General features: G+C 35.2%; 1 protein-coding gene across 1 annotated transcript in view; it reads right to left on the bottom strand.

Moving 5' to 3' along the window:
• The window catches only part of Exoc5 (exocyst complex component 5), a 53,083-nt gene that overhangs the window by 25,435 nt on the left and 15,229 nt on the right, over positions 1-12,419 (bottom strand). The window contains exons 3-7 of the mRNA XM_021181304.2: positions 11,972-12,119; positions 8,895-9,089; positions 4,083-4,147; positions 1,936-1,964; positions 245-354 (exon numbers count right to left, since the gene is read on the bottom strand). Of these exons, the coding sequence (XP_021036963.1) occupies positions 245-354; positions 1,936-1,964; positions 4,083-4,147; positions 8,895-9,089; positions 11,972-12,119 (547 nt within the window). The remainder of the gene's footprint in view (positions 1-244; positions 355-1,935; positions 1,965-4,082; positions 4,148-8,894; positions 9,090-11,971; positions 12,120-12,419) is intronic.

Below are 12,419 nucleotides of genomic sequence, written 5' to 3' on the forward strand. Positions count from 1 at the left end.
CTGACTGAAAACGATACATTAAAAAGCAAGAAGGCTGATGACATTATTTTCTTTCCTGAACTATTTTAAATTTCTTAATATAACATTAAGAGCACCATAAAATTAAATATTAAATAACATTTAACAACATCAATAAAGTTACTCTGTTATATACTTATACAATAATAAGGGAAATTGAGGGACATAGCATATGAAATCTTCAGAACCTCGAAGCTGATCTTAAGTTAAAAATCTTACCATTTACCTTAAAATGAAGGAGGACTGCAGCCACCTCCCTCATCCGGGAGACCTCCCCTCTTCTTTGGGCACTTGTAAACTCCTGAATCAGCTGGCATTCTAAGTCATGGTATTTACCTAAAAAGAAAAGCATCCAACTGCATCAAGACAATCTAAGTAGACAGCTTATCTGCAGCTATCTAAGTCTACAAAGATTATAAAAATTTATAGTGGTTATGGGTCTATCTTCTTTTGGAAGAATTACAAAAACATGAGATTATAAACAGTGACTTTAGCTCATACAATATACTAATGTACACAAATCTGTATTTCAAGACACAAAAACTTATAAACTAGTAAGAGCTGATAAACTCTTCAGAATATAACAGCCATTTATAATTATTACATAAACCAAAAGGTGACTACATATTTAAATGAAAGAAAAAGGAGATGTCAATTCTGATGACAAAATATAGGAAAAAAAACTTTAATCTTTAATCTCAAGCTTTGGAAAGGAATAAGAACTATAAAAGCTTTTACTAGAAGTCAGGTACTTCTACTGTGAATAACAGCTGATTCACCATCAAATTTTATCCTATGATAGTATGTAGCCTTTGATTTAATACCATATTCTCAAGTCTATTATAGTTCTTATTTACTATTTGAACCTTGTATTAATTTATAGTGATTACAAATATTCTTAGGGAATCCAAATATCTTTACATGTCCTTGTTCTAAGACATATGTGGTTGGCTTTCTGTGAAATGGCTTGCCAAACAGTTAACATGGGTGAAGCTTAGTAAAATTACAGTGATTATTTTTTTTACCAGAAGCATGGATATAGCTTAAAACACAATCCAAAGACTGACATAATCCCACAGCACTCAGGAGGCAGACAGATCTCTGTGAGTTACAGGCCAGCCTGGTTTAGGTTTACTTATATAGTGTGTTCCAGGATAGCCAGAGATATATAGTGAGACCCTGTCTCATGAAAACAAACCCGAAATTATAAACTATAAACATGTAAGGAGTCAAATAGCTAAATAAGAATTAAATGCTCCTGTCTCCACAATAAAACAAAAATCCTTTTTCAGAGATATATAACTGAACATAATCTCTAAAAATACATACTTAAACTAAATATAAAGTCTAAAGGTACCTATTCCCGATTATTTAAAATATAGAAAGACACACACACACACACACACACACACACACACACGGTCCTAGAAGAACAGAGCAGAGGTTGGGTATTTTGAGGGAAAGGACGCAAACTCTAGGACGGGGAGAATTAATTGGTATTGCCCCCCGCTTCCTCATCAGCTGTTTAAAAAAAAAAAAAGTACAAGTTTTTTTTCTTTTTTAAAAGAGTACTGGGTTGGCGAGGTGGCTCAGCGGTTAAGAGCTCTGACTGCTCTTCTGAAGGACCTGAGTTCAATTCCAGCAAGTACATGGCTCACAACCACCCGTAATGAGATCTGACTCCCCTCTTCTGGTGTGTCTGAAGACAGCGACAGTGTACTTAGATATAATAATAAATAAATCTTTGGGCCAAAGCAAGTGGAATTGATTGACTGGAGCAAGCAGAAGTCCTAAAATTTCAATTCCCAACAATCACATGAAGGCTCACAACCAGTTGTTCAACTACAGTGTATCCATATACATAAAATAAATAAATCTTTAAAAAAAAAAACTACTAAAGAAATAGACTGCACTTACTTGCAATTTTGGATTTTACTTCTGAAAACCTGAAAAACAGAAAGTCAATGATGAGGTTGTGGCAAAGATAACATAATGTAAGACAATACAAAGCAGGGGGAAACTGGGGGCGGTGAAGTATGTGGACTCTGTATTATCTTTCTAACTTTTCTTAAATATAAAATTATCATAAAAGTAAAATGTCACTATAAAAGGAAAGATAAAGCTGTGGACGAGAATACTGAAAGGAAACATGCTAGGTACTGAAATTAGACAGTTCAAATGAAATTGCTATTTCTTATTTAGGAAATTTACATGGAATAACCAATTCCTTTGTTAAAGAAAGAGTTCCACTTGAGGCACTAAATACCCAGCCAATCTCAATGCTCGATTTTGTCCTTACTTGTTTTAAATTCACTTGGCTACTCTGAAGAATAATCACAACATAAACTTTTAAGTCATTTTAAAAATGACCAAATATGCCAGGCAGTGGTGGCACACGCCTTTGATCCCAGCACTTGGGAGGCAGAGGCAGGTGGATTTCTGAGTTCGAGGCCATCCTGGTCTACAGAGTGAGTTCCAGGACAGCCAAGGCTACACAGAGAAACTCTGTCTTGGAAAAAAAAAAAGAAAGAAAAAGACCATATATGATAATTCAGTAGTCACAAATGATAAAAACCAGAAATAAATTATTCTAAAACTAGAAAAATGAAAGAGACCACAAGAGAATTCAGTGATGAGCCTATGAATTATGGTTGAAATATGATGGTTATTCCATCAATTTTTATAAACTGAAAACCATAATATACACTAAAACATTTCTAATATTAAGCATCAAAAGAAAGTGATTTTGAAAGATCCTATATAATTCATCATTTGAGGACAGGAGATGCTAAAAGAAGGTGAGAAAAAAATATACTTTTATAGTGCTGCACAAAAACATTATAAGAGTCAAAGTAGACAACAGAAATGCTACAATGATCTATGTGAACACATTAGATCCGATTAAGATACATATATACACACACACACACTCACATAACTCTAAGGCTTGGCACAGAGGCATGCCTAACGTGTCAGAGTCTGGATTCATTCACCAGTATTCACAACTTTTTTGACCACCCCGAGACACACACACACACACACACACACACACACACACACGCACACACACATTCTCTAACCCCCTACCCCCTACACACAGAGAATAAAGAGGATAAACAGATAAACAGAGGCACAAATGTTAACAGTCTAGTAGGAAAAAACAGAATGTAAGGCAGGATAGAGAATACAGCCAATTATTAACATCCACCTAATCTTGACCCAGATACTTTATTTAAGTAATGGTCCAACTCTTGGGTGACTAAAATACTATTACTGCTCATCTGTTATGATAGGGTTGGGAGTAAAATAAATATATGGGAGATGGTTAACTATATGCTAGGAAAATAAGGTCAAGCTTTAAGTATAACAACATATATTCACATTGTAACTATATCTGAAGACCTTTACATATCAACAGAAAACCATGTTCTGTTATGCAGAAAGTTGGCTTTCTTTCAGACTATCGCCTGAAGGAACTGCTTCTTTTGAGATTTCATTAAAGGAGTTCAGCATTCCATAACTAGATGACATCATGAAAAGCATTTCTTTCTCAGTGGACAGTTTATTTTAGGGTAAAATCTAGTTAGTGATAGCCCCAGGACCTTGCATTTAAAAGGGCATTCTTAACTTAAATTCTCTAGGATAGGTTCTATGAGTAGTCTAAAACTCCATACAATTATATACAACAATCTGTACACATCCTAATTTTTTGACAAAACTATATAGCTTTCATAAGCTTTTCAAAGATGATCAGAACCCTTTAATTTAGCCCTAGTCTAGTAATAGGAAAAACAAAAACAGAGTTGAATAGCCAAGTACAGCCAGGTTCTTAAAGTTCCAAGCAGGAAAAGCAACATCTTTACTTTGTCAATTTAAAAGATCTCCATCAATTTTGTTTTTCAAAAACCAAAGACATGTATCTGCTTCTAGGTTTATCATTACATTACATTGTATCTTGTACAAATGAGGTGCTCAATAAATTCTTGTTGCCTCAATGAGCAGGAAAAATACAATTTTATCCCATAAATTGTATTTACAAGTAAGGTCTTGAGATATAAACTTGCCTATCGAAAGGTAACTCCTGGGCAATCAGATGCAGTTTTTGAATGACGTCTGCTGCTTCCTTTATCTATTAAAAACAAGTAAAAGGAACAATAAAACAAAACCTCTTACATTTCAAAATTTAAGAGTATAGCTGGAAAGATTAATACCTCCTTACATACAGTCATAGCACCAGGCCCAAACACTTTCCTTTAAAACTTTGTGGGTAATACCATAACAACTCAAAACCCAAGTATGTATCCTTTTGGTACTTAAAATATTGTGGTTTTTCTTTCTTTTAAAAAATTTGATACCATTATTCTTCTCAGCAAAATCTGCAGTTTAATTTCACTCTGAACAAATTAAAACTCCTTGTTTGTCAAAAGTAAAGTGTAAGTTTCTACTAAGTTTATGAAATCAAACAGAATAGACTATACTGCTGCATATATTAAGCTGAATGAATAAAATGATAACAAAATGGTTACTAACCATATAAACTTAGAACACATGCACAAAAAAGCAAAGACAGCAGTTTAATATGATGTCTTGAGTGAAATATAGTATAGAAATGTGTATATACTTTCAAGTTGAACAAAGAAACTTAGGCAAGGTTTCTAAAATTCTTTAAGTATAGACATTTATGTTTATTTATGAAACAATACAGGAAGTCATATAGGGGCTACTTCTTCCTTTAAATTGCAATTTAGTACTTTATTTTGGTACAATAATTCTTTGTGATGAATCATACTCTTATACACAAAAATAAGAGTCTAAGAACCATAAAAGAAGGACTAAGAATATTAGTACAGACTTCTCTAAGTGCTTATGTTAACCCTGGCAAGGGATAGCGGCAGGGCTTGCTCTTGCTTAGTCCATGTGACAGTGCACAGTGATATTCCTGCTTCAGATCTATCCCTGTCTGACGACTCAGCAGGTCACTCAATGTCACCCTGACACGTGAGTACAGGTATCCTCCAGACTCACTATCCTCCATGCCATGCAGTGTGACTAGTGATGCCCATCATTTTCCCTCATCAGCATCCTTTTCAGAACACAGCTAATATCCAGCTCTGCTTTCATCAGGGTTCTAGCTGCTCTTACTCCTTTCAGAAAGTGTGCTTGATGTAGTAGTAGAAGGATCATACTTTGGTTCTTTAAAAGGTGTTTTAATTGAATCCTCAGTGCTAATTGTTTGGTAAGAATTGTTTAAAGTATATATAGCCCTCTAGATTACAATATCACTTAAAATATGCATCAACAAAAAGGTACCAAAATAACACCTCATAAACAGTTTGCATTCAAGCAGTTTAAAACAATTTACAATATTTATCAGGTCTTATACACAAACAAAGCACTAAGAGACTATGTAAGAGTAAGGTGTAGCTCAATCTGTAGAGCATTTGTTTAGTAGGCAAAAGCCCTGATTCTACCCCCAGCATCCTATAAAACCCAGTGTGGTGATGCACACCTGTACCCAGCACCTAAGAGATGAAGGGAGATCAGAAATTCAAAGTCATATAGTATAGACAGCCTGCACTACAGGAGAACTTGTCTTAAGGAAGGAAAAGAAAGATACATACATACATACATATATACATGTAAAGAAAGAAATAAATATAAAACAGATTTTTTAAAAAGCAAAAATGATAATATCCCTACAAGACTGAAAACTTTGTTTAATGTATGTTGTAAGAATAAGGGAGGGACACACACACACACACACACAGAGACAAGAAGAAAAAAGTAATATGATGTGCTTGGCATTTCATCTACTTCTAATTCCTCCTACAGTCAAATCTCCCTAGAGCTATGTGGGTGATTTCCCTTTTCTTTCTATTGGGAAAATGGCTGGCAAAAATCCTGAAACTGAGATAGCTAGAAATTCACTTGATAATTTTCGATCTAAGGTCACATATGAATTAAAATTTTATTTATTTACTTAATTTTATGTGTATGGCCTTTTTCTGCACAAATGTATATGTACTACATGTATGCTTGGTGCCCACAGAAGTCAGAAAAGGGTATTGGACTTCTCGGAACTGGAAATATGAACAGTTGTCAGCCACTCCTGTAGATGCTGGGAACAGAACTTTGTCTTCTACAAGACAAACTATGTGCCACAAACTTATTCACCACTAAGGCAACTCTCACAACCCCACAAATGCATTCTTAACAATGGCAGCTGTAACAATTCCAAGTCAAAACACGAGGACTCTTCTTCACTGTTAAACAGTAACCAAGAGACAAATCGGGAAAAGCAGAATAACATATAGATTACACCAGATAAAAACAACAGAAACCAGGGTACAAATGAGAGTGAAGCAAAGGAGAGAAACTAACTTACACACTGTGGGTCTCCAATTACAGACCATTTAGTAACCAAGAAAGATATTAACAATGGAAAGGCTATTTTCTTTCAACTAAAACCTGAAGAGTTTAACAGACAACAGTAACATCAAAAGCTATGTGATTAGTTGAGGGTAACTTAAAAATTTTAAAGTTTAAAGAGCAAATATTCAAATAAGTATAAAGCCAGTTTTGTTTTTTTTTAAAAATCAGTCAATCTAAATATAGATACTTCTTTCAAAGATTCTAAATTATCATCCTGAGCTTCAAAAGGATCATAGCAATGAAATGGTGCCTAATGATGTTCTGGTAAATCCATTGATCAGCATCTCACTCAGCCATCATGCACGGATGTTTTCCCCTACACTAGATGACAACTAATACCCACAAACGGGACACCGAGGAGAGTGAAAGACCTTGGATAACTATCCTAAATGAGTGTTCCCATCATTTCCCTCCCCCAAGGAACCCTGAAGGAGAGGCAGAAAGATCTTAGGAGCCAGAGGAAACAGGCCTTCTAGCATAGGTCTGACCCACATGTGAACCCATAGAAACTACGATAGCACATACAAGGCCCACATCTGGGCCTGATGGGTTCCCTGTGTTGAGAGAGGAGTGAACACAGGCCACATCCTACCAAAAAGCTATGTCCAATTGACAATTACTTGCAAATGAAAAATTACCTTTCTCTAAATAAGTCTCACTGGATATACACACCATTCTTAAGGCCAGTCCCCATGTTCAGCAGAAATGTCCAAGACAAATGAACTCAAAAGCATTTGAAAGGTTCTTTGTCTCATAATGCTTTGTAAGGGCCTTTTGTTTTTTAATCTAATAGGTCCTTTGTGTATATATTATGGTTACAGTTTTCTTTTTTTTTTTTAAGATTTATTTATTTATTATATGTAAGTACACTGTAGCTGTCTTCAGACACTCCAGAAGAGGGCGCCAGATCTCGTTACGGATGGTTGTGAGCCACCATGTGGTTGCTGGGATTTGAACTCTGGACCTTCAGAAGAGCAGTCGGGTGCTCTTACCCACTGAGCCATCTCACCAGCCCCCAGTTTTCTATTTTTATGAGATTTCTATATGTGTGAATGTGTGTTTTCTGCATCTATGTTTTTTCAGCTTTTTCTTTGACTCATTTCCCTGTTTGTTTTGTCTTATTGTGGCTTGCTTGCTTTTATTTTGTATAATAATAATGATAATAATAATAAGCCATTACTATTAGATAAAATAATTATTAAATTAGTAAATAAAAATAATAAAATCAATAATAAAATAACAATTATTATTATTTTATTTATTATAATCATTTTAGATGCCTGCTGATATCATAATGAGTGAGAAAGAAAAGGCGTGGACTTAGTGGCTGGGGGAATGGGGATGATCTGGAAGGAGTTGGAGGAAGAAAAACCATAATCAGAATATACTGTATTAAAACAATATTTTCAAAACAAAACAACAGGCCAACAATTGGTTAAGATACTTGTATTTTGTTTGGAGCACATGACCCAACAGGTATAATCAGAAGTAATCTGAAGAACTGGCCTTACTATAGCCAACTGTTTCTATATAAAACAGAATTTCTACTTTTTAAATAGGTACTTTTATGTTATACTTATTAATATTTAGGAAAAAAAAACTTTAAAATTCCAGACCTATCCTGACATGCAATTTACTGTTCAAATCCAATATATACCCTTGAATAAATATAAAACAATACTACTAGTATTTAACAAATCTTTAAGCATTACACTTCTGTTGATACTATCAGGACTATTCTATAATTCTTGGAATTCAATCTTCAAAACACTGTCTTTTCTTTAAAGGGATTATCTATAGACATGAAACCATTTTTTTAATCTAAAAATTATAAATCCTTTGGCTTTATAGAGTCCTACTCATAAAAATACATTGCTTAATTCAAAGCAAAGGTTCTTAATACTTAGTTTTTAACATCTTATAATCTAATGTTGTATGCAGTAAATTTGGATTAAGACTGTATTCAAGACATGAGTGGGTAATAGTACAAGGAGGATCTATGATTCACGAGGATGACTTACTTTTTCCCCTAAGGGGAGGAAAGCAAGCCAAGTTGCCTTCTCTGGAGATTGTAGACCAACCAACAGCACACACCTTTAGATGACGAGTAGATGACTATGTTATGACAGGAATAACATAACCAACCCAGTTTTCAATGATCATGATCTAAGCTGCCTTAATTCTTTTCAGCTCATTATCACTTTAGGTGAGATCTATCGCCTAATAATATATAACTATTAAAGACTATATACATTTCATTAATAGTTAAAGGATAGGGAAATACTTAAAAATACAGTTACCTCAGCATTTATAAACTAATTGTAACTTCATAAAAATGCAAGGCATCTGTGCACAGGTATGTGCATCCCCACATATGAATAGATCTTTTGAAAAGTACAAGGCAAACCAATTAAAATTTGATTATTTCTTTTGGCAATGCTTACCTTTTCAGAATTTGTAAAAACATCAGATTTCAATTCTCCATCTAGAAACTCATTAAAGTATTTCATCAATTTCTGTGCCTCCACTGCACGTTGCCTAGGTGTGTTTACCCCTTCCAACTGGTCTCCAAGGTGACACACTTTGGTAGCTACATAGCTAATGTGCTCATCTAGTTCTTGAAAATGTTGGAAAGCAACCTAGAAATTTGTGCACAGAAAAATACAATCAGAGAATTAAGTTTGTAATATAATACCTACTAAAAGTAAACTACCAGCTCAAAGCATTAATGGTAGATCACATACCAACCTCACCACTACTAACAATAACAAAACTTGTATAAGAGGACCACAAAACAATTCATACTCACTAGCACGACACAATCTAAAAAATCTTAACCAAGTTTCTAACTTTTATACCACAGACACCCAAAAGTCCTAAATGGCTGTGAAAACTATGACTATGTTATGACAGGAATAACATAACCAACTATTAAGTATCAGAGGACTAGTTCTGGAGAAGGGCACATATGCATGTGGAGAAGTACAAGAGCCTATGCAATACAGTGTAGAGGTCAGAGGTCAACATCAGGAGCCTTCTTCCTCTACTGCACTCCACCTTATGCTCCACCTTACATTGTGAGACAGGGACTCTCTGAACTTGGACAGCTTGCTGCCATTTCAACATGCAAGCTCAAAGGGATCCTGCCTGTTCTCCACCTCTTCACCTCATCCCCGCTGCTGTGGTTACAGATACATGCAGACACTGAACCCAGCTTTTTAGGAACTCAGGATCTCATGCTTGCATAGCAAGCACTTTATCCAGAGCCACCTCCCCAGTTCATGGAATTGTACTTTTAAAGAACACTCTTGTTACCAAATTGGAACATTTTTTAAAAAATGTATTAGAAGCTTAAAGGAAATTGATTTGACTATGCCGGGGCCTAGCAAACACAGAAGTGGATGCTCACAGTCAGCTATTGGATGGATCACAGGGCCCCCAATGGAGGAGCTAGAGAAAGTACCCAAGGAGCTAAAGGGATCTGCAACCCTATAGGTGGAACAACATTATGAACTAACCAGTACCCNGGAGCTCTTGNCTCNAGCTGCATATGNATNAAAAGATGGCCTAGTCGGCCATTACTGTAAAGAGAGGCCCATTGGACTTGCAAACTTTATATGCCCCAGTACAGGGGAACGTCAGGGCCAAAAAGTGGGAGTGGGTGGGTAGGGGAGTCGGGGGGAGGGTATGGGGGACTTTTGGGATAGCATTGGAAATGTAAATGAGGAAAATACCTAATAAAAATATTAAAATAATAATAATAAAATTATATTTCTATGGCTTGCAAATTAAAAAAATTAACATTAAAAATATTTAAAAGGCAATGCTAAGCTGGGTGTGTTGATACATGCTATAATTTCAGCACATGGGACACTGAGATAAGAAAACAATGCAAGGGAGTGGCCACTGTGAGCTACAATACATAGCAAGACTGTCTTAATACTTCCTTCCAAATGCCAGTGACACTAATAGTTGTGATAAAATTGTTTTTTCCAAGTTTTGTAAACAAGATAAACTGTAGCAATTATTTTACTAAAGCAAAACTATTTTACTTTCAGCATTTTCTTTCCTTTGTCCTACAACACATTAAAAACAATGCAATGAATCCCTTAGATTTGTCAATGGCAGACAATTGATAACTGCTGATAATTCAACAGGATTCTTTTGTTCTACTCTTAAAGGGGGAAAAGCTGAAACATTTACTGAGGACTTGCTTTGCATCAGATACTATTCTAAATATATCACTTATCATATAAGTATATGTATATATATATCAATTATATATTACTATTAATATATTTACTTATTTAGTTATCACAACCCATTTTATACATAAAAAACAGATAGCTCAGAGATGTTAAATTGCTTGAAATTATACAGTTAGCTTAGTGGTCAGGTTACAATTCAAACTCACACAGACTAGCTCTAGTTTGTTACCTCAACTATTAACGTTATTTTTTATTACTAAAAGCAAAGCTTTATTAGAAGTATAAGGAAACTGTCACCATGGTTATTCAAAAACACTTACCATACATAAATTATTGACTTCTTTAACCAAATACATAAATGACACATTAGCAGAAACGAGCTTACTAGTAGTTCCACAGAATCTGATGACCAGCCCTGAGAGTGAGCCAAGCTCAGCAATGCTCTCCAAACGACACTTAACAAAGATCAATTCCAAATTAAATCAAGCCAGTGGAAGATTCAGACATTCAGGTGAATGTCAGGACCTAAGAGGAGTTAAGAAGTTGTCAAGCATAGACCCGGGGCAGACTAGTGGCTTGGTGTTACTGGAAAGTGGACTGAGGAGAGATGTATACCTGTTTTTCTCACAGAGTAGAACCCTTGCTGAGGCATATCCTAATGACTTTTGTGAAACTACTCGAATCAAATTTCTTTCAACTGGCAGTTCACAACCCCTTTGGGGGTCATGTATCAGATATCCTACATGTCAAATATTTATATTCTGATTCTTAACAAGAGCAATGGTACAGCTATAAAGTAGCAACAAAATAATTCTATGGTTGGAGGTCAACATGCTATGAGAAACAGTATTAAAGGGTCCCATTAGGAAGGTTTAAAAACTACCACTCTAAGGAATAACTTGATCCAGGTCTAGTCTTATTTATGATTAAACAGTATTAAAATGATACTTAAATATCAATACTAACAAGGTGTTTCTCAAAATGCAGGGCTATGGTCTAGTCAGTCTTGTGAAAGCTTATTTAATAAGAGGTGAAGCAAGGGTCACTGTCAAGCATCTACCCCTAACCTGAAAAGGGTAGCACTACTAGATGGGATTCTGAACCCATCTAGTAGCCAACACCAACGCCAACGCCAATGGTAGGCAGTAACAACACATTAATTTTTTTTCCAAAGGACCAGAGAGTTAGAAGTTACTGTAATTTGACACAACTGTTAAAAAGCCTAAAGCTAAAAAGGAATGAAGATACTATTCTCTAAGGAAAATGGCAATGGTGTAGTCTATTAAACTCCTCGTTCTTAGCCAAATGCATACCTGGTTGCTCTTCTGGAGCTCCTGTACCTTCTTAGCAAACTCCTTAGCTTCCTTCTGACACTGCTGTTCTAATTTCTCCACTTTCCTTTGAATCCTTTCATCCATTATCTGCAGTTCTTGAATATGATTCACAAATTCTTCTAATAACCTAATAGAGGAAAATAATAGTACAACCAACTTGCCTGCCAGTAACCATAAGGAACAGACAAGCTTTATGAAGGTTTTATTAAGGGTCCTTTGAGAGAGGGACATGCATATTCATTTTCTTTACAGCATCTTGTTGCAATTTCTTTAATGTCATAACTTTCTTTTCACTTTGAACAGGTCACGTGACTTTGACAATACATAGCACTTAGAAATACAGCCAGTTGTTATTGACTTTGCAGTGGATTATCTCTAAGGTAAATAAAAACCTCAACAATCCCCATTAAATATACAAACAAGCTCT

The sequence above is a fragment of the Mus caroli genome, chromosome 14 (assembly GCF_900094665.2).
Source record: "Mus caroli chromosome 14, CAROLI_EIJ_v1.1, whole genome shotgun sequence".
Lineage (NCBI taxonomy): Eukaryota > Metazoa > Chordata > Mammalia > Rodentia > Muridae > Mus > Mus caroli.